The sequence below is a fragment of the Biomphalaria glabrata genome, chromosome 17, assembly GCF_947242115.1.
Source record: "Biomphalaria glabrata chromosome 17, xgBioGlab47.1, whole genome shotgun sequence".
Taxonomy (NCBI): Eukaryota; Metazoa; Mollusca; class Gastropoda; family Planorbidae; genus Biomphalaria; species Biomphalaria glabrata.
This window is the reverse complement of record NC_074727.1, coordinates 23,994,122-24,021,842: the sequence shown is the minus strand read 5'-3', so window position 1 is coordinate 24,021,842 and position 27,721 is coordinate 23,994,122. Positions and strand designations below refer to the sequence as shown.

Below are 27,721 nucleotides of genomic sequence, written 5' to 3'. Positions count from 1 at the left end.
TAACGAAAATCTTTATAAAAGAATTATCGATAACCAACTGACCTGTTAAACACAGAAATTCTGTCCTCCGTTAAATAAGAATGAAGTTCCTTTGAAGAGTTTAGAAATTGGTCCCAGATCTAGATCTTGAATAAATTTCGTTAAAAGTTGTCCATGAACTTTTGTTAGTCGGAGAGTGCCAAATATGTCACAACATTCGGATGGTATGACGTCACGATGTGTTGTGATGCCGGGGATTTTACTTGAATTCAATGGTTAACAAAAAATGAAGATCTAGAATCACAATTGACAATTCTTTGATAAAACAAAACTCTGGAACTTTATTAAATACAACGTAAGTACAGTTTATGTACAAATTACAAATCAATGAGCATGAAACATATTACAAAGGCTTTTTCAAACAGAGCTCTTAGAAACGTGACTGACTATAAGAACCTTATTTTATCGACTGGCTTTTCTTTCTTACTACCGCCAATTCTCTGGCGCTAACTCTTTTCAAAATGTCTTTGTTTTAAATTCAAATCAACCAATATATTTCAAACATACTAATTACGTCCCTTGGGTAAATCCTGACTTGAATGTCAAGTGTCTAAATTTGAGGATTAAATCCCGAGACTCATGTCGAGGGCTTATATTTCTTTCAAAAGTGAAATGTACAAACAATTCTATAATGTAATCTGTGACACCCCCATTAGAAGTTCTCTGTATTAGAAGTGAAGTGAGCTACTTTAGTCTTGGACTAATGTGGGGTTAGCCAATGGTCCATACTCCTGTACTCAGTGATCTTTAAATAGATGTGAAAGTGGACTCTTTTTAAAATTGGATTAACTGTATGCATATTGTGTCGAATCCACGATTCAGTTCCCTTAACTATACCACACTCACCAGCTCCAAAAGCCATAATTACTATTGTCTTTCTACAAGATAGTAGAATAGATTTGGTGCAATCTTTATCAAAAAGAACCAAAAGGAAAAAAAGACAACCATTGGCTCATATTTTTCAATAATTAAGTAAAAGGAAAGTTGTACGCTAGTCTTTTATTCCAGTCTAAGACCCCAATGGAACTAAGTAAAAAAGAAAGCTATAGACTATTCCTCTACTTCATTCACAGAGCTAAAACTCTTGTGTATTCAATATTTTAATACATTAGATTCAACACAACAGGCTTACCAAATTAAACTAGTAAGAAATATAATTCAACTTTTAAAATAATCTTATAAAATACAGTTACAGTTGATTACCTCCTATGTGTGTCCCTAGGTAAATCTAGTCATATATGTTAATCAATGACTTAAATTCTACCAAGTCACTGATTTTCCTGGCTGACTCAGGCAACACATTTCTTGCTATAATAGCACTAGGAAAGAAAGTATTTGTAAAAAAATTTCCTATAACACACAAAGAAAAAGCTCTTTGACTCTCCTCTCCCCCCCCCCCCCCCCCCCCCCCCAAAAAAAAAAAAAAAGAGAACAACAAACTTCTGTTATTCCACAACTCACATCTGTTATTTCATTCAGGGCAGTGTCAGCGCCAAGGGAGAAATCAGAACCTGGGATGTTGTTGCTGATGGTACAAGGTATAACCACAATAGGAATACACAGTGATGGAAATGACTCTCTTGCTTCAGCCAGTTGGTATGCACTGTGGAATGCCTGCGGAATGACAATAGAATGACACTTGAAAAATAAGTGAACAAACATTTAACTATTTATGCACAAATATAAAGATATTATTAAAGCACACAAAGTTTCTGAGTCTGAGTAATTTAATGACATTTTGAAAGAGAAAAACTTTGAAAATTAAAAAGAAGTCAAATAGGAGCACAAATTATGGACCTTAAAAAATCCCAATAAATATTAATCTAACAAGATAAAAATGGATTTTTTTTTTTAAACTGAGTTAATGAAATGTAGAATAATTAAAAGTTTGCAAAGAGATTAAAGAGAAGCTATATGCTAATATACCTTACATTATAATTTGTGATCTTTAAAAATATACTAATTCACCTAAAACCTTCTTAATACATTATTTTTCTTTCTTAAGTCCAGAAATCAGATTTATAGACAACTCCATCCTTCTATGGGCTAGCATCCCAAATTTAAGTTAAATTTAAGTTTCCATTGAAAAGTTTCTCAAGTAAAACTCAAATTTTATATTATTAATGACTGTAGATCAGGTAAAGAAAGCTTCTTAACCTAGTCAGACTCTTCATATAGGAGAGGCTCACTTAAAGGAGTGAGTCAACCTGAAGAAAAAATCAGGTGTGAAGCCCCTCTGAAGCTGGGACTATTCCCTTCAAGAGATCCTGCTACTGAGATAATGTCACCCACCCAAACATAGGAAAGGCTTTGGGAGTCAACCCTGAGGAAAAATCAAGAGTCGGTGACACTTTGGCAGTTTTCAGCACACAGCCAAACTGTATGGGCACCTGCAGTTCTTGGATACATCAGCTGCATGGAGAGTGGACAACAGTTGTATGGGCCACACAGGGGCAAACTGGTTTTATGAGCATTCGGGTAAATGCCCAGTGGGCTGGTACCCAAATGGGCCGGTAGGGCCATGGAAAGGGCCATGTGGATGCCACCACTATGACATGTATTAAAATGTTAATGGTTTTATAATATTCTCTTATACAAGTGAGCCTCATGTTTAAAAAAAATCTTTTACAGACTCTACATTGTAATACTAATCTAAACTAACACATTTTCTGATACAATGTAATAGCCAACATTCGTAGAAAGCTTCATCCTTTTAGGGCCTACACAATTAAAAAGCAACATAAGGCCTACATTTCTTGTAAAGATATAGAGTTCACTGCTTACATGTGTACAGATATCAATACATCATCAAAATTATGATTTTGAGGACAGGTAGGCCTATAATTTGATGCCCATTATATGATATACAGTTTATGGGCCAGATTGCATAGAAATGGCAAGGCTGAGTTTGACACCCAGTCTGCCCCTGGGGCCACATCATTCCAACCATTGCTAATAACCAGGCATAACAAACCAGATTATCCAAATGAAGGAGGCCATCATAAGCCAGGAAAACCTTAGCTAAAAAAAAAACAAGCTAGTCTACATAAAAATCTTTGCCACAAATGACCTCAAATGTGTTTGGAATAATAATTTCTTTGTTTCATTAGCATAAGACATTTTTTTCGAATCAGGACGTTTTGGCGCCGCCGTTTTGGAGCGAAGGACATTTTGGCGCGAGCCGTTTTGGCGATGGGACGTTTTGGCGCTAAATACATTATGTACGTTTAATGTATTATTTCTTTTAAAAGAATTATTCATATCTATGTTTTGTATGAGTGTTTGTGTTAAGACATATTCTTCATGTACTAAATGTAAATGTGTGTTTGTTTTTCACATCATTTTCTTTAATAAACATTTTGGCTTGTGTATGTGTTTTTATTAAGAGGCACACTTTTATTTTCATAAAAGTTTTTAAGATATTACTTTAAAATTAAAAACAAAAATCAAAAACAAAATGAAACGATGATAGACTAAAAATTGATGCAATTATTTGTTTACAATAACATTGGTTTATTTAATGACTGTATGGTATCTCCAGCTATACATACCAAACACTTGCTAATAATAAGTAAAAATATAATACTTGTACCATATTACACTAATGTCAAATAAAAAAATTCTTTTGGAAAGAAATCCAAAAATGTCATCCAGTGCGATTAGCAGAACTCACATATAGCATGTCATTACCATTCTGGAATCTGACTTATTATAGGCCTATATTCATGAAATAAGCAAAACCTTTATAATTAAAAAAAACATAATTCGCTGAACGGTGTTAGAATTCATACTATACATACAATATTATGGTAGCGTGAAATAAACATTGTTATAAAAGCTACGTGCTTATTAAATAATCGTCAAATAATATCTCGCTCCAAAACGTCCCGCGCCAAAACGTCTCGTAGCCAAAATGGCGAGGCCAAAATGGCATCGCCAAAACGTTATGTACCGATTTTTTTCCCTACAACTGCAATACATTAAGGTTCACATATTCAAAGCTTTTGCAAAATTAAATGCTAGCTAATACAACACTGGCCAAGGGTTCATAAAGAATGGAGTTTATTTTTAGTCCGCCCAGCTCCCATGAATAACCTGCAGAAAACGTTTAAAGGGTTTGGCAATTTGTGCTGGTCACATGGTCACACATTATCAACTGATCTCAGAATAAGTGTCCCTTTAATTCCTCTCTCTCTCATGGACAGCTAGGGAAACATATTTGGTGGGGGCAGGAAGGGATGTGTACCTCAAATCCACCGACAATCATCAAGCCGTCCAGTTTAAACTCAGCAAACTTGAGAGCTATCTTGCCAACTCCTACATCATGAGCCCACTGTCTGTGTTCGGGAAAAAAACAACATTATAGTCAATGAAGAAAGAAAGAGGTTAGGACACCAACACAGAGCGTGAAATAGACTTCTCAAGTAGCTTTGACCAAGACTAAATATCAGAGATTTTAAGAGTTCTCCCAATTCCCCAAGTCATAGTAATAATTTGTATTAATTATGTGTGTGTTAAAATGAGGCATATAATGACAACTGCAAAATTCATATACATATATATATATATTGTTATGACTTTGCCATGCGCACCACCATCCAAGATAGTGCAGAAAGAAGGTGCGCACTATCAGTGACCAGACAAGTCGGATGTTGACATAAGAGACTAACGATTTCCGCCCAAGTCTAGAGCCAATATGGAGATGCTGTGCTCAAGGCAGATGTCCTTTGTGTTTGTCATGTCTCAGTGTAAATAAACATCTATGTCTCGTTGAGTTGCCTCACTTAAGTTATTACAATATATATATATATATATATATCATCTAGGTTTTGAATTAATTTTCATAACATAATAGGTATAAGTTACACAAAAAAGCAACACATTTTTACAATGAATCTGCTGTATTGATTTTCTTGTATGTGACCATTGGAATAGGATCAATAAACCTTGACTTTCTGGAGCTAATGCCAAGTATCTCGAGGTAAGTGGATCTAAAACTTCAGTCCTAAATATTAAAACAAATTGAGGTTTCACACCTAAGTGTGCCCAAGACTTAAGCCCAAGAATCAATAAATTTAAATTTTGTCTTAGTAATTGACTGACAGCTTAATTTTGTTAAAATGTATTAAATCTTTAGTTTTAATGTGATAATTATATGATAACCTTTAGAAAAATAGACAAGCACAACAACCAATCATCTTTTTTCTTGGTAGAAGTACATGTTTAGCAACCAATCATTTTTTTCTAAGAAGAAGTACTCATAGAGCAACCAATCAAATTACTTCTTAGATGAAGTACATGTAGAGCAACCAATCACCTTACTTATAGAGCAACCAATCAAATTACTTCTTAGATGAAGTACACATAGAGCAACCAATCAACTTACTTCTTAGTGCCAAGGAAAGATCCTCCTTTCCCAGCCCATCCCTGCACTTCTGTCCAGGTCATGGGGTACACCTCATTTCTTATTAGTCCATCAAAGCTGTCGTGGATCCCCAACACACGGAAACCTTTGGTCAGACTAATACGCACAAAGGACCTCACAGCTGCATTCATGCCGCAAGCTGGAGCTCCAATGTTCATGATGGCTAGATTACGGTGTGCCTATGGAGCAAATTAAGGTATTAAAAAAAAATCAGTAAATTTACATGAAGGAAAAAAACAACTAGTGAAATATTTAAATTCAATGGCAATATTAATTATTTGAATCAATTTAAATATTGAAAAAAAATCATTATTTTAATTAATCAAAAGAAAGTAGAGAAATTAACACTCCATGTTAATTATCTTGTATAAAAGAAAAATGTGATATAAATATATATAAAACATATCTAAAAATAGTTTATATGTAGGTTTCATTTTAATAAAAATAACATAATTAATGAATATTCTGTATAATGTACATAAACAAATTTGTAATCATAATATTAATCAATATTAACAGAAGCAAATTCTTGGTTATAAAAACTATAATTGAACTGTGTTTCCACCCAAGAAGAAAGCTTAGATAAATTTGTTTAGATAAGTTCTCAATCAAAAGTTGTTTGAATTCAAAGCAGAATTTGACCATCAGTGTAATGTTAAAGCATTGGTGTGAATCAAACAAATATGTAGCAGTATAAATATAGTGGTACACTGAAACAATTACACAGAAATATAAAAGACATTAGAAGGTACTGAAACGACATCAATTCAACGATAGAGAGAGACAGCAAATGAGAGAAAGAAAAGAGGAGAGAGGAGATTAGAGGGGTGGGCAGAAAGTTCGAGGAGATGTGGAGACGGGAAAAGAGGGAAATTTGTTCTACTGAAATCAAAACAGTAATAAAATATTCAAAAAGAAACAATTTCAAATATATAGCTGAAGACAATTCTACAATCGACACAAATCAATAACAAAAACAAAATCTTCAATCGACACATTACAATAAAAAAAAAGAAAAAAAAGAATGAATTGAAAAGGAAAAAAAAAAAAATTGGTGTGTTGGTATGTGAGAGTGTGGACATACTTGGACACAAATTTCTAACATGGATAGAGATTAATTTCCCGAAGGCCTTATTTGCTTTATTTGTGCCAACCCTACCAACACCAATCTGATGGGGACAAATTCAATTGAAGTGATCATGACGAGTAGACTAGTAAGTACTTGAAAAAGATATTTTGAAAAACTATTATTTTTTAATTAGCAATAATAATAAATGTTTTTTTTTCTTTGTTCAAACTGTTTGTCCTCATCTCCTCCCCCCCTTTTCAAAATCCAACCCTGCTGCAATGTTTTATTAATGGGATAATAGACAAATAAGGTCGTCATTTAATTCAACAGATATACTTGAAGTCAGATGTGACCAAAATATGTGTATGTGCCTGAGACTTTGTGCAAAGTACTGAAATATAATCAAGCAGGTTACAGTTAAAAAAACACCACTAAATATGTAAATGCAAAATAAATTCATACTTCTGAAGACAGAAGTATCAGATATAAACTATTCAAAGGGTTCTCTGACTAACCAGAAAATAATCAATATATAAGACCCTCACCCCCTCCCTCAGACAAAAAAAAAATGAAATAAAAATAATCCACTACTACTAGAAAGTGTCTTGGTATTGTGTTCTCAAATCTACTTCATTCATTCTAAACTAATATGAACAAACAACACAAAATTATCTCTTCAACAAGTATATAAATATAGGAACTATCTACTTCATTCATTAATTAAAGACTACAAACAAGAAAACCGTTTAAAAAAAAAGAGACTTTTTTCAAAAGACAATATCTCCTTTATACAAATTAAAGAGTGATTATTTTCTTTTAATAACTAACGAATGTTAGATAAGATTTTTAAAAAGGGAACATTTTTCACCCACTTCTCCTACAGAAAAACTCCTGCTTAAGCGAATGTATAAAACTAATACACTTTAAGATATTCTTATGGTAGGCCTTTTGATGTAGACTTGGAAGACATGCGCGAAATGTTCCTGAACAATAATTTATTAAACTCTTTGAAAATAAATATTGCTTCTACCAAATTTAAATTTATTTCTTTTTACACTTTGAAAAATTAAAACGGTCAAACTAGTTTTTCTAATGTGGCCAACGGGCTAGTCATTCTTTTCCCTATACTATACAACAACTGCCAAATTTCTTGGAAAATCGTTAGAGTCGTTTTTGAGAAGGTTCCAGGTTCCATGTAAATCAATAGAGGTATTGTAAAAAGAAAAAAAAAAGAATTGACAGAAATCTGCACTATTTGAATTATGTCCAAAATTAAATGATCCCATGAGGGTTTAAGAGGGAAACATTGGCAGGCACCCCCCTACAGCTTGCCACCCAATGGGCCTAAAGTCTTAAGTCTGTTTTAAATAATAGAGTTTTAGGCTTAAGTTTAAAAGATGATCCAGACCATGGAGACCCATTAAATGAAGATTGATTGCTTAATGCGCTTGAAGTTTATAAGACAAAAAAAAAAGTTTCCCTCAAAGTGTGTGGACTCCAGACCATGGAGACCCATTAAATGAAGATTGATTGCTTGATGTGCTTGAAGTTTATAAGACAAAAAAAAAAGTTTCCCTCAAAGTGTGTGGACTCCAGACCATAGAGAACCACTAGATGAAGATTGATTGCTTGATGTGCTTGAAGTTTATAAGACAAAAAAAAAGTTTCCCTCAAAGTGTGTGGACTCCAGACCATAGAGAACCACTAGATGAAGATTGATTGCTTGATGTGCTTGAAGTTTATAAGACAAAAAAAGTCTCAAAAAAAACTTGGAGCAGATGTAAATAGAATCAGGTTTAACCTAACAATGATAACCAAGTTTTTTTATGCAAAATTGTAGACTTAAGCTACCTTCATAGACAAAGAAAATGAAATTGTGCTCAAATAAAGTGACATAGAAGTATAAACACAATGATCAAAAAGTTTTGAGACATTACACAGAGTCTGAGAGCTATACTGTTTAGCAAAAGTTTGACTAACACAAGCCAGAGGTAGCAAAGAGGAAATAAATTTCCTTTCTATGGTAAAGTGTTTACAATTTTAAAATTATTCTCATTATAGCCTCTCCTGGTTCATTCATTTGAATAAAAAAGAAAGCAGTCTTGTCATGAGACTTTTAGATACATTTTTAGTTGGGATAAATGAGTAAGCTCTGTTATTGTCTTTATTAAACTTCAAATCATTACTTCCTATCTTTTAATTTTAATTGAGATTGTTGGGTTAGTATACGATATGTTTCTATACAATTGGATATACTACAGATAAGTGCCAAGGAGTTTGCTCGTAAATGCTTTTAAATGAAACATCTCTAGACAATGTGCAGTCTATCTATCTATACTAGTGCTAATTTGAAAGAAAATAAATATAAATACAATTAAATGTCTAAAAAGGTATACAGATCACAGCAAGCGTTAGTCTAATGGATAAAATGACGTAGACTTAGATCAGAGAGCTCTGCTTGTAACAACTTACTCTGTGGTCAGTGAAAGGAAAGCATTTGGGATCCTGAAAAAGTCCTCAACATGTTTACAAGGTACATAATACATGCGTATCTTATCCAAATTAAAACCATTAGAAGTAACTCACCTGAACACATCATATGCAAACACATTTTCAATCAAATATACATGGAAACAAAAAAAAAAAATTAAAAAAAACCCATAAAATTTAAAAAAAAAAAATATACTCATTTTATTTAGAAAATATTCTTTAAAAAGATGTAACAAAGAATGATAAGACTAATTCTATTTGTTATACATAATATGTATTAGTTAAGGCTTTCTTTGCCTTCCTTTGTTACTGTGTGTTGTGATATAACCAATGTCCTTTCCCAATTGTGTTGGGGAACAATATAGACTAACTTTCTTATATCATATGACAAGTTAAAACATGTCAGATCAGTATTCAATTTTTGAGACTTTTAGGCTACCAGATCATGCTTCACCTGTATTGCATGCAGTCCCACAGGACATTAAAAAAATCAAACTAATGACATTTTTTAAAAATTAATTTTTAGCAATAATTAGCAAAAAAAAAAAGGGAGGCTTAAAATGAAATTAATCTTCAAATAAAAGATTTCTTTGAAGTTTCTATTCTTAGGAAAAAAGAAAAAAAAAGGAGGGGGGCTTCACTTTCTTACACCCTAAAAAATGACTTAAAAAGAAATATAATCAAAACTAAATTATTGTAAACATGTTTATAAAGTAAAAAATCAAGTCTACACAAAATGTTTGGGATAAAACCTTTTATATTTTGAATAATCAAAATAATATTGAATTCATAAAGATATAAAGGAATGGGCATTACATGAGATTTATAAACAGGGAAAAAAAATGGAGTATAGTCTATGTATATAATTCAGAGGATGTTAATTATAGGATGTTAGTTTGTGTATACAGTTGAGTGAAGTGGAATTTGCATAGTTTATGGAAGCTACCTTAATAAACCATAAAAGCAAAAGTAAAATAAAAATCTCTGAGTGTGACCATATGGTCTATAGTGTGGATGAAGACTTTGACTGCTTATGTTACGAACAGTTAATAAGGATGAAAAGAAGTCAGAACAATCCTCTTCTTCCACTCTCTCTTACACTTAAAAGATACTAGCGAAAGCTGAGAGATTTAAAAAGGTCCTGGCATCCAGATGTGAGGAGTTTTATTCCCTACCAGATTAACAGGGAAGTATTCACATTCACTTTTATTTTCTCTCCTACAATTTCTATATGAAATAATAAAATATGGGATTGCCATATGTAAATAACATGCTTTAAGATAATAGTGAATTTTATAAACATGCCCTGCACATAACATAAGCAGTTCCAATAAGAATTGATTTTTAAAGATAGTACAGAAACTGAGACAACTGAGATATGATAATCATCTTGTGGACTCTCCCACACAGAGGTGGGCAATTTTGCAATCTATTTATAGAACTGGCACCAGTTACATATCTTAGGCCAATCTTCATTTCTGTCGAATTTGAGAAATGTTTCATTTGTCTTTCTTTTCAAATAAGCAGTCCATATCTCGTTCTAGTTCGCTAAGCTGTTTTAAGAAGTAGTGAGTCCCAGTCTATTGTAACCAGACATCAATAATATAAAAAAAAAAAATGTAAAGAAATAAAGTGGCCTAAGATGAAGGTAATAAAAAAAAGAATAGTGGGGATAAAAGCTTATTTGTGAAAATGTTAATACCTGTTTCCAAGACTGACGACGCTACAATAAAATAAGCTTTCAAAAATAAATACAAGAATCACACCAAAAAAAAATACAAGTCCTTAAGGTCATAGAAATAAAACACAGCCAAGTTTCTCTTTTTTACCAAGTATTTAAAGATAAAGACATTCAATTCATAAAGTAAATGACAGCATGGACAGCATGCTGAACAATCAAAAAATCTATTTAAGAAAAAAAAAAATAGTATTAATAAAAGAAAATGTGAAACCATCTTGTATTTGTGTGTGTGTTATACATGTCATTTTGAACTTAAATGGAAAACATGCTGTTGCTTGAATTAGCAAGATATCTTTCACAATTGACTTAGTTAAAAAATATAGAAACATGCTCATGAAAGTTTGTAGGAATACAGCATGTAATAAAATCCCACTAAATGTGTAAAATAAAAGTTGTGTTAAATTACTTGAGTGCATGTAATCAGAATAAATACACTATAGACAGAATAAACAAAAGACAGGATGTTATCTAACTAAAGACAGAATGTTAAACTAAACTAAAGACAGAATTTTAAATTTAACAATAGACAGAATGTTAAACTTAAGTTATCTAATTAAAGAAAGAATGTTTAAAATAAACTTGAGACAGGATTTTTTAAAGCTAGAGTTAGAAAATTGATAGCCTGATCAGGACATTCAAGTAATTGTTTTTATATGATTGGAACTAGAAAGAAGTAGCATTAAGTTGTATATCAGTGTTGGGCAAACTAATCATAAGACAATTTAAATGTCCAGTATCCAGATCACAGTCCCCATGTGAACGTTGTTTCCTCTGTGCACTTTTTAGTGGCATGGACTCAAGGTTTAATCACAGACCCCACAAACAAGGCTCAACAAACAGAATACAAACTGAGAAGTAATGTGAACAAGAAACAAATGTTTTATGAGACCTGTTTGTTTGTATGCACATTCGACTGTTCATTTAACAGTCAAGGCTTTCAGTCCCGAATGTTATATATCCTACCTCTAGAAAGACCAAGTCAAATGTCCACAAACATTTCTCTCATTGTATACTTCAAAACGGTTAAAAATAAACCTTGTCACATACATAACATTATGCAGTCCGACAGAGTAACCAGCAATCTGGATAGAGTAACCAGCAATCTGGACAGAGTAACCAGCAATCTCGTATCTTTTTGCATTATGTCACTAACTCTTAGGTGTGATTGCTTCTACTCTTTCCTGCTAAGGCACAAAGAACACTATTGGTAAGATTTGCCCATCACTGATTCTACGTTGCTGCAAGGACTACAACAATGTCACAAAACAAGCCTGACAATATTCTATATGCTGATCATTACCTGCACAGCATGTGAATCTAGTTTAATGTGGCTTGATGGGGGGCGCAATTTGCTTAAAAGTCTGTATGTGTTCAAGTTGTTCTGGAAACTCCTGGGGAAAACAAACACATGACAAAAGAATGAAACTTTACATTTTTCAATAAGGCATTCAATTGGTTTACTTCATTTTAACGCCTGCCATTCAATTTAAAAAAAAAATAAATAATAAATATTTTTGTAATGCACTGTGAACTTAGAACCCTATGATTAGATCATGAACAACCTATTCAAGTTGAGTTCCATATATGGGGCTATGATTAATATCCACCCTAAAAAGAATGTATCAGCCTGTTATCATACATCATATTTTTCACCATTAGAATGAAATGTCTAAGATGGAAAGTTTAAGGTTTTGTCATCATGCTGATACCACAATACTCTTACAAAGACTGAGCTTTTTTTTTTTTTTTTGCTTTTCATTTCTTCAGAGAACTTACTTTCCTCTCAGACGAACCGCTTCATCAAAGTTTTTTTTGTCCATGTTAGCCTGAACCTCTTTAGTCTGGAAATAAAAAAGCAATCAAATCAATAAACATTTATCTTTATTTTTTTCTACATTAAATTTATACAATATCAAACAGCACAGTGGTTCTCAATCTTGTGCTACTGGTTGACTAAATAACAACTGAAGATTGAATCCCTGATGCACTTAACTAGTAGCCAGGGGTGTCACCCATGAGCCCAAGTAAACCCTGAAACCCAAATTTCCATATTTTACAAACCCTGAAATCATAAACCCCAAACTTTACCAACCCTGAAACAACTTTTACGTACCATATATACAACTTTGATGAAAAAAGAACAGTAGTAATATTAAAATAGTTTACACATATTAAGGCAATTTTTATTATAATTAGGCTTTGACTAAAAAAAAAAATATAATTTAATCCAATACACAACTTCATAAGAACACTAGTGAAAACAATGTTACAAAAAATAAGTTTAAAATTGTAGTACTTTTGTCATAGATGTGACTGATGGGCCTATGGTAGATTTGTGTGCCTCAGCTGTAGATATAGTTGAGACAAGAGTAGTGGAAATTACTGGTGAAACTTGAGTTGTAGATATGGTTGATGAGGCTTGAGCTGTAGTACAGATAGATGAGACTTCATTTGTTATGACTGTTGAAGTTTTAATAACAGGGATATTAGACAAACTTGATGTGGTATGACTTGATGAAGAGACTGGTGTAGATAATAATTTAGAGGAAGCTTGTGGTTTCTCAGTTGGGTAAGTCTTAGACTTGATAAAAACTTGTTGCAGATGCTTAGCTGAATTAACAAAGTTTCTCATTTGTTGGGACATTGTTAAAGATGTTTCTCCCTTTGCTTTCAAATGACTTTTAATAATTGCAATCCCTTCATAATTTCTATGAAGTATCCTACTTTGGTCACACTCTATTATGTCATCCATGATATTAAAAGTACTCTCCACCAATGGGCCAGAGAATATTGATAGCAAACTTTTAACAAGTAGACCTAATATTGGATATTTCACTTGGTCTGTTGATGGCTCTTTTATATTAATAGCTTTACTCCACCAGTCTGTATCAAGACGAAAATCTGGGGATGTCTCATCAGCATCTAACTGAGTCAAAGCTTGATCAATAGTATACAGCCTGATCTCCCTGTCAAGCATACCACATTTATCAGAGCAAATGACGTTTGGCAATTTTTCAGCCAGCTTTGTCAAGGCAGTTGCTGTTTCAGTTGATCGCTGTAACCCAGGATCTAGGGCAGAAAGCTGGATTATTGTGCTGTTTAGCAGAGGCATCTTTTTCATTTTATCAGCTGCATTTTGGTAACCAACTCTTACAGCATTAAATAAGTCATTGATCCAAATATTTTCTGATTTATTGCGAAGAAATTCCTTCAGATGTGGTAAGCAATAAACCCCTAGGCCAAGTTGTCTGTCTCTAATTTGAATGGATTTATCTGCTAAATTTAGATTACAGAGACCTTTCATTCCTTCCTTAGGGTCACTAATTTTGTCAGGAATAATATATCCAGACAAAAAGGTTCTAAATTGCTCATACATGTCTGCATGAAGACGATGGCATTGAGGCTTCACAGATTGAAATGTTTTAACATATCTGGAAAACTCCTGGAGTATTCCTCTGTACAATTGTAATGTACAATAAGTCAAATTCTTTTTATGAAACAGATGCAATAAAATTACTTCTTTTCTTTCTTTTCCAGCTTTTGTTATACTTTTCTTTAATTTCAGTGCTAAACCTTCTAATTTTGACTGGCTCTCAGTTGTTATACCATATTTCAAAAAAACACTGTCTAGGTCAGTTTTGTATTTGGCACGTTCAAGTGTGGATAAAAATCCATAATAGTAGATGAACAAAGAGTCCCACAACTCATCCAGTCTGTCACAAACTTCTTTCATTTGAAGGAATGTTTGCAATAGGCCTAAATATTGTCCTGGGTTTACCATACAGCATCTCCTGAACTTCCTTGAAAATGTCACAAGCTTTTGGGGAGTCCTCTATGTCATAGTAGATGTTGAAGGCAAAAGTTTGAAAATTACTAAGATCTTCAACAGGTACAAAAAAAGCTTTAGCTGCATTGCTAATCATGTGGACAGTATCTCCACTGACATCCAAAAGACATGGATTAGCTTTTTTTATGATGGTCTCAACACCATTTTTGGCCCCACGCATCACATTGCAGTTATCCATGGTAACTGAAATTAGCTGGGACCATAACAAGTCTCTCCAATGCATTGAAAATATTTTCAGCAGTAGAAATATTTACTTGCCTTGAACCAAGTAGTTCAACACAAACTTGCTGTTTAGTGTCACTGTAATACTGCACTAAGACATTGAGACATTTATTGCCAGCGTTGTTAGTGGCTTCATCAATGTTAAGAGAGAAAAAATTTTCTTGAAGACTCTGCAACAATTCTTTTTTCATAGCTTCTGCTATACCATAAGTCATTGTATATGTAGCAGAAGTTCTTCCTATTGAAGTTATGTTAAGTGCTTCAGTATCTTGTGCAAGTTTTTTGCACAGGTCAATAATTGGCTGAGAAAGGATGTAAGGCAAACAGTGCTCAGCTAAGAATGAGCCAACTATTATTCTGTTATCCAGGACTCTGTCTGAAATAGGGCTTTTTTTCCTGGAAATATCAGATGTACTGATGGCACCAGGTATTTGACAGCTGTTCCTTGCACTTGAAAAGGCAATTAAATGTGAGGCATTGATGCCTGAAGAGCCATATGACAGTGTTTGATTGCAGACAATGCAATAACATACTCCTGAAAAGTTAATAAAATAATTGTATAAAAATCTCTATAAATGTAGATTTAAAAAAAATAAACTAAGTATATGATCAAACTTTAACAAATCTCAGACCTAGATTCTAGTTATAAAATCTATATAAACAAACCTTAAGGTCACTAAATAACTTCTTAGAAGACTTTGATCAACTATAAATAAATCAATGCCACAAGACAAGGCAAAAAAAATATATAAAAAATTCATCAAATGTTTAAGATGCCAGTACTGTAGGACATATATAATATATAGATCTACAGATTAAATATTGATCTATTAGATCTATATATTATACTTGTGATTAAGTATAGTAGATCTAGTCTACTTAGATGACTAGTTGTCTTAGTATTATTTGATCTAAATTATAGAATCTATCTATAATACTATAATGTATTTATAATCTATTTCTCTAGATAACTCTGATAAGATTTCTATTAGATCTAGTCAATCTAGATCCATTATCTAGATTCTATAATTTAGATCTAGATTAGATTTAGTTCTAGTAGCCTAGTTTCTAGATTACTAGATTGACTAGATAAGATCTAGATATCTATCGATCATCATATCAATTCAGTATTTTTAGTCTTTCTCTTTCAGATCATGCTCATAGTCATACTCATATTAGTCATATAATATAATATATAGACTCAGAGACTACTAACTAAATCTAGATTACTTAACTATGATCTAATCTACATTGTACATCTATTCTAGATAAGCTTTAAAAATTATATTTAAAAAAAAAAGAAAATAGCTAGACTACTGAGTACGTACCTGGGGCATCAATTTTTTTGCACCATTCTTTAAATAAAGTACTGGTGCCATTATCCGTTTCTAACCACTGCCATCGCCATTTGTTCTTAACACTCTGGTCTAAAGTAATGGCCAACACATCATTGCTACTTAAAAATCGCATTTTGAAGAAGGAATTAAACAAATAGATCTACTATAAGAAACAACTTTCGTGTCCAAATATGAATGTGAAGGAAGAGAGAATCACAATCACAACCAATGCTTACAGGAAATACTGTTCTGAACGCGCTTTGCGCATGCCAAAACAATTTTGAGGGGAGAATTCATTGTGAAATGCGGTGCAATCTATTAGATTTGGCCTAAAAAGCTTGGGGATGGGATGCGGTGAAAAATACGGACAATACCTGGAAACTTTATTTTTTTAAGCTTGCAAACCTGGAGGGGGGGGGGGAGAAAACGATCTCATGAAACCCGGATTTCCGGGTTAACCCGGAAAAGTGGCACCCCTGCTAGTAGCATATATTAAAAAAAAACCTGAGCCAATATTTACTCATTGAAAAAAAAATCTACTTTAGGACCATGAGTTTCACCAGGATAAAACACTAAGAGTTTGCAGACATTTTAACTTAATAAGCACAAAAATAAATATTGTTTAATAGCCTTCTAAGACTTAATTTTATTTAGCAGACAATAAGTCTTTAGTCGAATGGAAAAATATACATGCCCTTTCTACACACTCCATCAAGGGCACGCGGACGGTAGAGTTGCCTTCAATGGATATGACACAGGCTGGGGTTCCTGGTGTGGCATCCATCAAAGCAAGAACTGCTTCAGCTCCCATACGTGAACCCTGAGAATCAAATACATACATTAAAAAAAACAAAACAAAAAAACAACACATACATACTAAAAAAAAAATATATGGATCTTTTAATTTTATATTTATACCTTTTTCTTTAAAAAAAAATCGTATGCTTGCCTATAAAATATTTCAGATGCAATTTAACGAAATCTAAATATAATTCGCCACTGTACTAAAAAAAAAAAAAAATAAAAATATTATCAACTTAATATATATATAGAGAGAGTTACTATATAACAAGTGTTTACTAGGATTCTATAGAGTGACTAAATTACAAGTCTTACTAGAATTCTGTCATATGCTGAAGGACTTCCACCTCTCTGGACATGACCCAACACAGTCACACGAGTGTCAATCTTCAATTCATCACATAAAATCTGAATAGAAAAGAAAAATAAAACATTGTTATGTTATAGAATATTAAAAAAAGTATTAAAAATTTCTTGCAATGCATGTAATGTACTAAAAGGGAGATAATACTCCTTAAAAAAAGTAAACCACATAAGCATTAAGCCGACAGCAATCTAAGCAGATGAATCTCAGCTCATTTCTTCTTTCCTTTTATTATTATCTGATTTTGTCATGTCCTTTGCTGTTATGTGTGTTAAGATAGGACAATTTTCTTTTACAATGACTTCTGTTCTATCATGTTTTTCTTATCATTTATAGAAGCAACACAGAAAAGTCTATTTATAACATGTTATGTTAAGAAAATCTCTATTAATAAGATACAAAACAGGTTTCTATGGATATTTTAACGAAGTGAATCCTTTCCTATCATTCACCTTTCTAACGTCATCGGCTGTGATGGCTTTGCCTTGCTCATCAATAGCTCCTTCTGCAACTAGAATAATATTCAGACGCTGGCCTAAACTTCTCTCCTGATACAGAAAAAAAAATCTTTGGTGATAACTACCAAACTTTCACTAAAAATGGCATTTCACAATATTAAAAAAAAATAAAATCTGAAAAAATTGTATGTTAAAGCAATATATTAACAGAATATATTAATTTTAGGTAGAAGAAAAATCATTTTAAAAAGGATTCTTAAATGATGTGCTAAAATTGATATGAGTGTGAGAATATCTATGAACTTGTAGAATGTTATTTTGGTCAGCAAACAAGGTTGCCTTGATGTTCTGTCATGCTGATCAATGTTTGACAAAACTTAAAGTAATCGAAATTATGTCAACATAACATTTTAAACATAATATGTCACATCCTGATCTTACAATAATAAAAACTATTGCACATTTAAACAGACCTGCCTACCAAAAAAAGTCCAAATGCGTAACGCTGATGGTCAAAATCCGTATTTTGGCACCAGAATGCGTAACACTTACGCGATACACTATTTTGTCATATATATATATATATATATATAATATAATATTAGATCTAGATGTCATGATATGATTAGATCTACAATCTAAATCTAGATCAATACGACAATAGAGATGATATCTAGACTAGATTTGGATCTATGTCTATATAATGAATATAATCTACACTAGATCTGGGCTCAAGAGTGTTACCGATGCCGTGGATCCGCTACAAACGTAGGTCTACTCCAAACTTTCGTAGGCCTACCTATATCCTTGATCTATTCTATGACTAAGACTAAGAATCTAGTCTAGATCTAGACTAGATGGTAGTAGATGTTATCGATCTAGATCTAGTCAATCTAAATCATACTACAACTAAATTGGATCTAGAGTCTAGATTGTAGAGTAATGTAGAGAATCATGACATAACGTAATGACTAGCTAGACTCTGGCAAGATCTATTCCTGTATAACAAGTTTTCTAGATCTAGAATCCAGATCTACATCTAGACTAGATATCTACAATGTCACTGAATGTGTTTTGAATCGATAGCACTTCTATATTTTTTTTCTATACAAATGAATACGGGAATCAGGGATTCAACATAATTAATTTCTACTAATGAACTTACAAAAAAAAAAAAAAAAAGTCACGTTGGTGTATCAGCTAACTGACGATACCAACCTGGTACCAATCCGCCACTCCCTCACTCTCCCGTTCTTCATTTCTAGACTAAATCTAATTGCTTTTAAGAGCCAATCAACGTATAGATCTGGACACGATGTGTTCCCCACCTTTGCTGCCCCCCCCCCCAACAGGACGGCTTAGCGTGACCTCCGTGACCGCTCGTAAGCTAGTCAAGAGAGGGAAAAAAAAAAGGATACGAAATGCGTAACACAGAGGGTTAAATGCGTATATGCGTACTGACTGTCATTTTTGGGAGATTTTGCGTAACGAATACGCATTTTGCGTAACGGTAGGCAGGTCTGTTTAAATGACAAATGGTAATTATTTGTGTGAATCATTGCATCACAGACACATTAAAACACACAGAGGTAGTAAATGCTTTACTATCAAAAATGCTATTATTTTTGTATTTAATTATTATTATTACGCTTATGCTAAGAATTATAAAAAACTATTTTTTTTTATTAAAAATGGAAAAATTATCCAGTAAAAAAACATTTTTTTTACTGCATTCATCATAATAAGACTGATATATAAGCATTAACAAGTAGTGGCATTAAAAGGTTAATTTTTAAAAAATTATAATTAATGAATATATTTGAGAAAATTAAAATTAACTTTCTTCTTTTTAGTGAAACAAAATATATGGCGGAAAACAGATTTCCTATTGAAAATGCATTTTTGTAGTTCAACATTTATTTTCTACATAAAATACATGTAAAATTTGCTTTACTGGTGGATAGATCTATGTTTGTGTAAGCTTCATTAGCAAAAGGTTTTTGAAATACGTTTTTATAATCAATTTGTGCATTTGTGAATACCAGCAAGTATGCACTAAAGGACGGACAAGATTTACTTTTGGATTTAAGTGCTCCCGTTTCAAAAGGTAAGAAACATTTTTTTAAATAAAATTCATGTATAAAATACATGCTTACCATTAAAAAAATGGATGTTCCACGTGATAAAGAAAAAAAAAAGTGAATATATTGATTCATTTGTCTTATTTAAAAAAAAAATAGCCTTGATGTTATTTCTGAGTTTTTTTACGTCCGTAAACATCATGTACAATTATTTTTTAAAATATCATTGTCTGATGCTAATGATTTTATTTTTTTTTAATTCCTCTATGCTTGGGCATTAAAATTGATATATAATTTGTCAAAACTGTAACTGTTTTGTTATTAAGCATGATGATAAAGTTATAATTTGCAACTTTTTTTTTACGCTGCTCAATTAATAGGCATAAATGTTTTTTAAAAATTAGTTTTTGATTTTTTTTCAAATGTTCTATAAATATACTTTACTTTGTGAAACATTTTTCTGTTAATAATATTGTGAATTTGTGAAATTCATGGATTATTGGACATATCTTCTGTGAGTGATGGATTTTTCATTTTTAGAGGTAAGAGTGTTTGACCCAATTTTTTAATGTTAAATAATTGTCTGCTGCTTCTGATTTTATTTTTTTTTAATTCCTCTATTCTTGGGCATCAAAAATGATATATAATATGTCAATAAAAGCCAATTTGAAATTGATAAAAAAAATAGCCCTAAAAGTAGAACGTCGAGAGCTCAATCTGTTTTCCGCCATATCATTTTTCTTTGAACCATGTATTTTAACATATTCAAGACTTTAAGTTGAACAAAAATGATTTAAGTTTTACTGTAGTAATTATTGTTAAGTCAGTATATTGAAAAACTAAATCACTACAATGCAAAAAAGAAAAAATCCATTTTTTTTTCACATTAATTTTGATCAACAGAAAAAACAACTCACTGCAGTTAATTTTTTACAAAGTGTGTCTCTCCAGTCTCCCTCTGGAGGCCACTCGGGGATAAATACCCAGTCAGCTTCTGTTGCTAGAGCACCGACCAGTGCTAAGTAACTGAAAATGCAAAAGATAGGAATTTTCAGTTATTTCGAAAATGATGTTGCCACTTTTGTACACAAACACAAAATACTTTAAAAAAAAAAATAAGAAAAACCTGAATCCTTAAAGTTTTACAACATTTCTGTACTTTCAAGCATGCGTTTCATTCACTCACAGAGCCCTTGACTAGCACACATAAAACTTATCTCATGCTCTCACTTAAAACAAGATATTGCTGTAAAAATTCCTTTTTTTTTAATTATCAACAAACGTTACTTTTAAATATATTCATAGGATGCCATTAAAACTTTTTTTTACAATTGAAATGCTTTGGATAAAGCTAGCTAACCAAAGAAAAAAAAACACCACAAAAATAATGCCAAACTTATCTAACCAAACACTAGCTCCACTAGATTGTCTTAAATAGGGTGATTTGTATCCATGAAGTCCACAACTAAAGCATGCTAAAACCCAATGGTTTCTCACTCTCTGAGACTGTTGTAAGTAGTTAAAGGTCTACCTGATTTTTTTTGTATCTGTTTGTTTTGTTTTCCCTTTTATTTGAAAGCTTTTAGTTTAATCGAAAAAATGGCTTTAAATTATAGCACAATACCAATTTGAATCAAGAAAGCCAACTTAATCCAACCAACCACATTTTGGGTTGAAAATTTATACTCTTCCCTTAGCAAAAAGAGGTAACTCTGAATAAAAAAAAAAGTAAGATTTAACTCTTTGACTCAGCAACGACGCTCCCATCATTGATTTTATCCAGCTAAAAATCTGGATCAATGCTGGCAAAGTCAAATGTTTTAATTTTTTTTTTCTACTATGGATCATAATATATTTCTTAGTTCTAGTATAGACCCAGAGCTGTTGACTTGTCCTAGGGGGTCAGTGTTTATTTTTCCAATAGTAGTGACATGAATATTTAGCTAAAATTTCCATTATGTGTTTTAGATGTGTTTTCTATATAAAGTTTTGTGACAATATGGATAAATATGCTAAAAAAAAATGTTTTTTTCAATATGGACCATACATTTTTCTTAAGATCACGTCTAGATCTAGATCCTGGAGGCTTTTTCACAGTTTGTAAGTTTTTATTTTTAATTTTCAAACATTAATATAAAAATAATTTTTTGTTTTATAATAATTGCTTTGTGCTATATATCAAAAGGGCATGCATTCCTTTTAATTCTATACTAAATATAACATTTTCAAATAAAAATTTTAAAAAGTTATAAAAGTTTAATCGAAGCATTCTTTTTTACTCCAAATGGCCGAAAAAATTAATTCCTTCCAAACGTGAAAATAATTCTGGAGTCAAAGAGTGAATAGAAAAAAAAAACAACAACAGATAGAACAATTTGTCAAGTATTAAAAAATATATACTTTTATAACCTTTAGAATATTGATTAGCATAAAAAATACTTAATTTCTCAGGTGGGGGCTTATGCACTGAGGGTATGGGTACTTTCATTTTAAAAATTCTCAAAAATATATTTTAAAAAAAAAAAAGCTATACACATCCAGTTTTCACTTTTAAAAAGTCTCCCTCTAAGAAAGTTTAAAAAAACTGCTGCTAGCATCCCAATGCAACAAAACACAGTAGGGTTTATCTGTCAACAACATATCCTACAGCGGTAGGTTGATGGGTGTATGTGGGGGAGGGAGAGAGAGATAGAGATAGGGAGAGAGATAGAGAGTCAATCCCTATCCTCAATAAGAAACTTTGGTCGAAACCTAACACCATCCACTCAATCTCAAGCCCCAAACCAGTATTCTTTTAAAGCTTACAGAAATGATACTCACCCACAATGTCTTCCCATTACCTCAAGAACAAATGCTCTCTGATGGCTAGAGTCAAAGAAATAAAGTTGGTTTCTTTATTATACATATAAATGTACTAGACAACATCAATAAATTAGGCAAACTAATAAATATAAGAACATAATATATATATATATGTATACTACATGTTAAAAAAAAAAAAAAAAAGAACCTAAGAGCTGTAGTAGCGATGGCATCCACAGCCTCGATGATACGGTGCAAGGCTGAGTCAGTGCCTATAGTCATATCAGTGCCACAGAAATCATTGTCAATAGAACCAACCAGACCTACGATGTTGAGATGTTTGTTTTCTTCCTTTTGCTGAGCTGTGATCTTCCCTGGGGCAAATAAATAACTTATCAGAAAATTTCTTTCAGAACAAATAGAAATAAAGTAGCTCTCTATTTCTGATCGAATCAATAAAGTTCAAAGAAGTAGGATTACCTAATAAATAAAGTTGATATAATTTAACCATTAGCACTGATATGGAGTAAGGATTATATTTTTTTAACAACCAATTTTTAAGGTAATGTGCCAAATATTAAAACTGGTATAGAACAAATTGTTTACCGAATCTATAAAAACAAGATAAAAATTAATATATATTTTAGTTCTCACTGAAATTACCATAAAACTTTTTTAGTTTCTAGCTAATTTTATTTGAGTTTCTGACTGAGATATACCACTTAGCTTCATTAGTTAATGGCGTCTTTTATATGCTAGTCATTTACCATTTTAACAAAGTGCAAAAAGAAATAGTTAGTTACATTTTTTATATTATCCACCTATTTTCATTTTATGTCTACCTTTTTTTACTTTAGGGGGCATTGTGGCATGGCAGTAAAGCACATAACTTCCAAATTGAGTGGTCTCAGGTCAAATCCCGGGATTTTGAATTTCAGGATTTTTAAGATCTCACTGAGTGAGTCCACACAACTCTAATGAGTAACTAACATTAGATGAGGAAAAGTCAAGATGGTTGGTCATTGTTCTATGTGCAGGACACCCTTGTTGACCAAGGACCACAGAAACAGATGACCTTCACATCATCTACCACATAGATAGCAAGGTTTGCAAGCGGTACTTTACTACTTTTTCTTTACTTTGTAGGATAACATTTTCCAAGACCACTAAAACTTGGTGCTTGACCTGATGGTTGGGTTTAATGTTAGAGTGATATTATACTTTAAATATTAAACCAAGAGTCAAGAGGTTTTCGAGTGTTATTAAGCACCAGGGCCCTTGACTTCTGTTGGGAAAGTTAAAGGTAACCAATCTTTGTCTTGGCGACTGAATATCTCATAAAGAACAGAGGTTGGTAGCCAAAAGTGAACCATATGTTAAAAAGACGTCAGATTTACATTTTAAAAAGTCTGCACAACCATGTTAAAAAGTATGCACAAGGTTTTTAAATGTTCTATGGTCGAAAGAATTTTTTTTTATATCAAACTTGAGGCTGCAAAAAGGGATATTACTGTTACTCAGTTATAAGAAAAAAAAAACAATCTAATTGTTAGTTCCCTTGAGTCCCATATATATATATATATATATATATATATATATATATATATATATATATATATCTCACTAACATTAAACAAAAAAAATGTAAATTAATACAATAATTAATGAAGTGATCTTTATGAAATTTTTTAGAAAATATTTTGCCATGCAGAACATTTTAATGAACGAAATTTCAATTTGATAGAATAATGATAGTACTGAAGAAAATGTTTATTGTATAAGCAAATCTATAATATGTAAAATATAATAGGTATAAGGGGAACTTACCACTCTCTACCAGTTCACTCAGAAGTTCAGGCCATTCCTGACGGAAGCAGTTGGCACCTGTAAGACTGCCATCACCACCAATGACTACCAAGTTGGTGATACTACGCTCAACCAGGTTGAAGGCAGCAATTCGCCTCCCACTGCGATCTCTAAACTCTTTACACCTGGCACTGCCTATAACAGTACCACCCTGAGGAACACAGGTTAATTACAATTACATCAAATGGGATCATAACAATATTGATGCATACTATCACAATTGTGTTTTTAGGAAAGAGCTTTGTATTGTCTTCACAATCACATGGCATCCACAGATATGGAGGTGTCTTTAAATCTATTAAAGCTCACTGCTAGGATACAAGAACTACAGCAATAAGTATAACTTTCTTGAGTTTAAAGCTTTAAAACAAAGTTCAATAAAATAAATAATTCAAACTATGGATCACAATGATAACAAGAGACATTTAAAAAAAAGTTTTCTTTTGGTGTTTCATGCTTTTATTTAAAAGTAGTAAAGCATGTGCCCAAGTCTCAACTTATTGATAAATGGGATTTGATGAAGTCAATCAAACATAACAATTATACTGTATCTTACCATTTGAAGGATGCCAGAAACACTGGACCATGTTGCCTCAACAATGTTGTCACCTCCATCTACCATCCCTTGATAGCCCTAGACAACAACCAAAAAACAACAACATTAAAACTTATAATAAATCCATCAAAAAGTAAAATACTCTTCCAGGTTTTAAGGACTGTGTGGAAGATATAAAATTTTGTTTGGCCTGACAAGGGTATCATGAACAGGTTTAACAAAGGTGTCATATGGACAGGTTTAACATGGGTATTATATGATCAAGTTTAACAAGATCAATGTCAAATGAACAGGTTTAATGTGTCATATAAACAAGTTTAACAAGAGTATCATATGGACAGGTTTAACAAGGGTATGGACAGGTTTAACTTTGAATTATGCAAGCTATCATTTTGTTTAACTCCATCATTCAGATACTTTTGGAGGAAAAGAAAATAGTTCTGTACGTCTTACCTAAAACATAGAAGTTCACCTTCTTAAATTGTATTCTGCTCTACAAAAAAAACATTCTTAATACCAAACACAGCAAGGACCTAAGGAGATCTTACTCTATATAATAACATCTTTAAATATTTTTTTGGGTTATCATCTCATGAAAATTAGATTCTATACTAGATCATTAGTTGTTGTTGTTTTGTTTTTTTTTTCAGTATATACACACATAATATGGAAAGTTCTTTTAAATAATTTTTTTTTATGTTGTGTTAATTCCATCTTTAGAATGAATGAAAAAGAGTTACCTCTTTGATGAAATATACTTTGCATCCTAAATAAAATCCCATACGCACAACAGCTCTAACGGCTGCATTCATGCCTGTCAAACAAGAAAAGTTAAATATATAGGTCTTTCTTGAAATATAAAAAATTACATTTAATAAATGTGACGCACTTATTTTTTTTACTTCAGGAAATTTAGATTTTAGAAAGAAATAATAAAAGTAAAAGTTATAGATTCTATATCAAGGAATGAAAACAGATTCAGCCTTAGGGGGTGGCGAGTGGGGCAACTACCCAGGCCCTGTGTCTTCCCACAATGAAGAGAATCTTTTGCCCATCGTATAATAATAATTATTTGTGGCCCTGTCACTGCTGAATGAGGAAGGCATTTTCCAAGGTTATAAATTATAAAGCAAATAAATAGAAAGAGGTTTACTGTATCATTACATTTATCACTAGATTTAAAATTTGACTTTATAGATAGACACTATAGACTATAGATAGTCTATAGGAGTATAAGTATAAAGTCAAGTGAGAAGCAACTGTTTGTAAAAATCCTTAGTCTTTAGAAGTTATTTAAGTACAAGCTCTAGTAACTAGTCTACCAAAGTGTAATATAAAATACCTAGATTCTAGATCTAAGTGACAGTATAAGTAATCTAGGTAATGGTAAATACCCCCTAATCCTACTTCCTACTAGATCTACTAATAGTACTAAAGTACTACTTCTGTTCTAGCCTGCCTAGCCCGGCTAGCCCTAGGCCAGCGTGACCTACCAGGCTAGATCTGTAGCACTTAACTATCTTTACCACGAGCTCATAGACTTTTAGATCTACATTTAATTTTAGCTTACCCTGAGAATCACCACCACTCGTGAAGACTCCAATCGAGTTACCAGCCCAAATACCTGGAGGCACTTGCTGTCCTTCTTTTCCAGGTTCGCCGAGAACACTCATTTTCCTGGTGAAAGATGTTCTGCGTGGACGCACTACCCCAGACTTATTGGGACTCGGTGACGTATCCATTGCATCCATCTGGTACTAATTAAGATGTAAGAATGATGTATTGGGACGACGCCAGCGGCCTTACTCAGGTACCAGATCTAGACTCAACGGTGAACACACTATTCTGGGGTAAGACTACTGTGGTTTAGTTATTGTTTTGTATTCAACCGGAAGACAAAGAGAGGCAACCTTGAAGCTAGCAACCTTGACAAAGGGTAACCAATGCCAGCCAATGGTAAAGGGCATAATTTTAGGGATTTCCCGAAACTCGCAAATCCACGCAAAGATAAAAGAACGCGGATAAAAACAGCCTAAGAGACAAAAACAAAAGGAGAAAATTGTAATAATTGTAATTGTCTTAATTTCTAAGTGATAAGATATTCTTAAAAGAAACGAAAAATTTCAGTCCTTATAAATGCAATTTTTAATCTAGTAATAAATATAAGCATAGCTATGATATAGCTTATACATTCACATGTGGTCTTGCAAAATATGCCTTAACTAATTAGTTGTACATTATTAACATCAGACTGTAAGTGATATTATTATATATTACTGCGCAGCAGGGCCGACCTTAGGCACTGCAACCAATGCGGCCGCAGTGGGCTCCGCACTTCCATAGGCCCCGCGTTGATTATATGTGTAAAGTATTAAATTAAACAATTTTGACTTATAATAAGGGTTCCCGCGGCCTCTTAATTTTCCAAGAACTCCTGTAAATCTCCTGAAATTATTAAATCTCCTGAAAAATCATAAAAATCTGGAAAATAGACACAACTATCATCGTTAACGAATTTTGTACCAAATATATCGCCAAACCCACTTAGAAATTTTAGCTTATCTGTCCACCAATAAAAGAAACAGTGCTTTTACAAACTACTATATTGCACTCAGAATATTTT

At 32.4% G+C, this 27,721-nt stretch overlaps 1 protein-coding gene across 4 annotated transcripts in view; it reads right to left on the bottom strand.

Annotated features, from left to right (window-relative positions):
• LOC106060056 (ATP-dependent 6-phosphofructokinase-like) overlaps nt 1–27,003 on the bottom strand; it is a 37,217-nt gene extending 10,214 nt beyond the window's left edge. The window contains exons 1-17 of one of the 4 annotated variants that reach the window (XM_056015110.1): nt 26,669–27,003; nt 25,839–25,912; nt 25,099–25,176; nt 24,504–24,693; nt 22,885–23,050; nt 22,695–22,739; nt 20,792–20,900; nt 17,788–17,883; nt 17,287–17,379; nt 16,865–16,990; nt 12,541–12,605; nt 12,065–12,155; nt 10,726–10,746; nt 9,006–9,038; nt 5,426–5,643; nt 4,286–4,376; nt 1,501–1,653 (exon numbers count right to left, since the gene is read on the bottom strand). In XM_056015110.1, coding sequence (XP_055871085.1) covers nt 1,501–1,653; nt 4,286–4,376; nt 5,426–5,643; nt 9,006–9,038; nt 10,726–10,746; nt 12,065–12,155; nt 12,541–12,605; nt 16,865–16,990; nt 17,287–17,379; nt 17,788–17,883; nt 20,792–20,900; nt 22,695–22,739; nt 22,885–23,050; nt 24,504–24,693; nt 25,099–25,176; nt 25,839–25,912; nt 26,669–26,849 — 1,830 coding nt within the window. In that variant the 5' untranslated portion in view covers nt 26,850–27,003. The remainder of the gene's footprint in view (nt 1–1,500; nt 1,654–4,285; nt 4,377–5,425; nt 5,644–9,005; nt 9,039–10,725; nt 10,747–12,064; nt 12,156–12,540; nt 12,606–16,864; nt 16,991–17,286; nt 17,380–17,787; nt 17,884–20,791; nt 20,901–22,694; nt 22,740–22,884; nt 23,051–24,503; nt 24,694–25,098; nt 25,177–25,838; nt 25,913–26,668) is intronic. The other 3 variants (XM_056015112.1, XM_056015111.1, XM_056015113.1) reach the window with 3 other exon arrangements.
• Between the last annotated feature and the right edge of the window lie 718 nt (nt 27,004–27,721).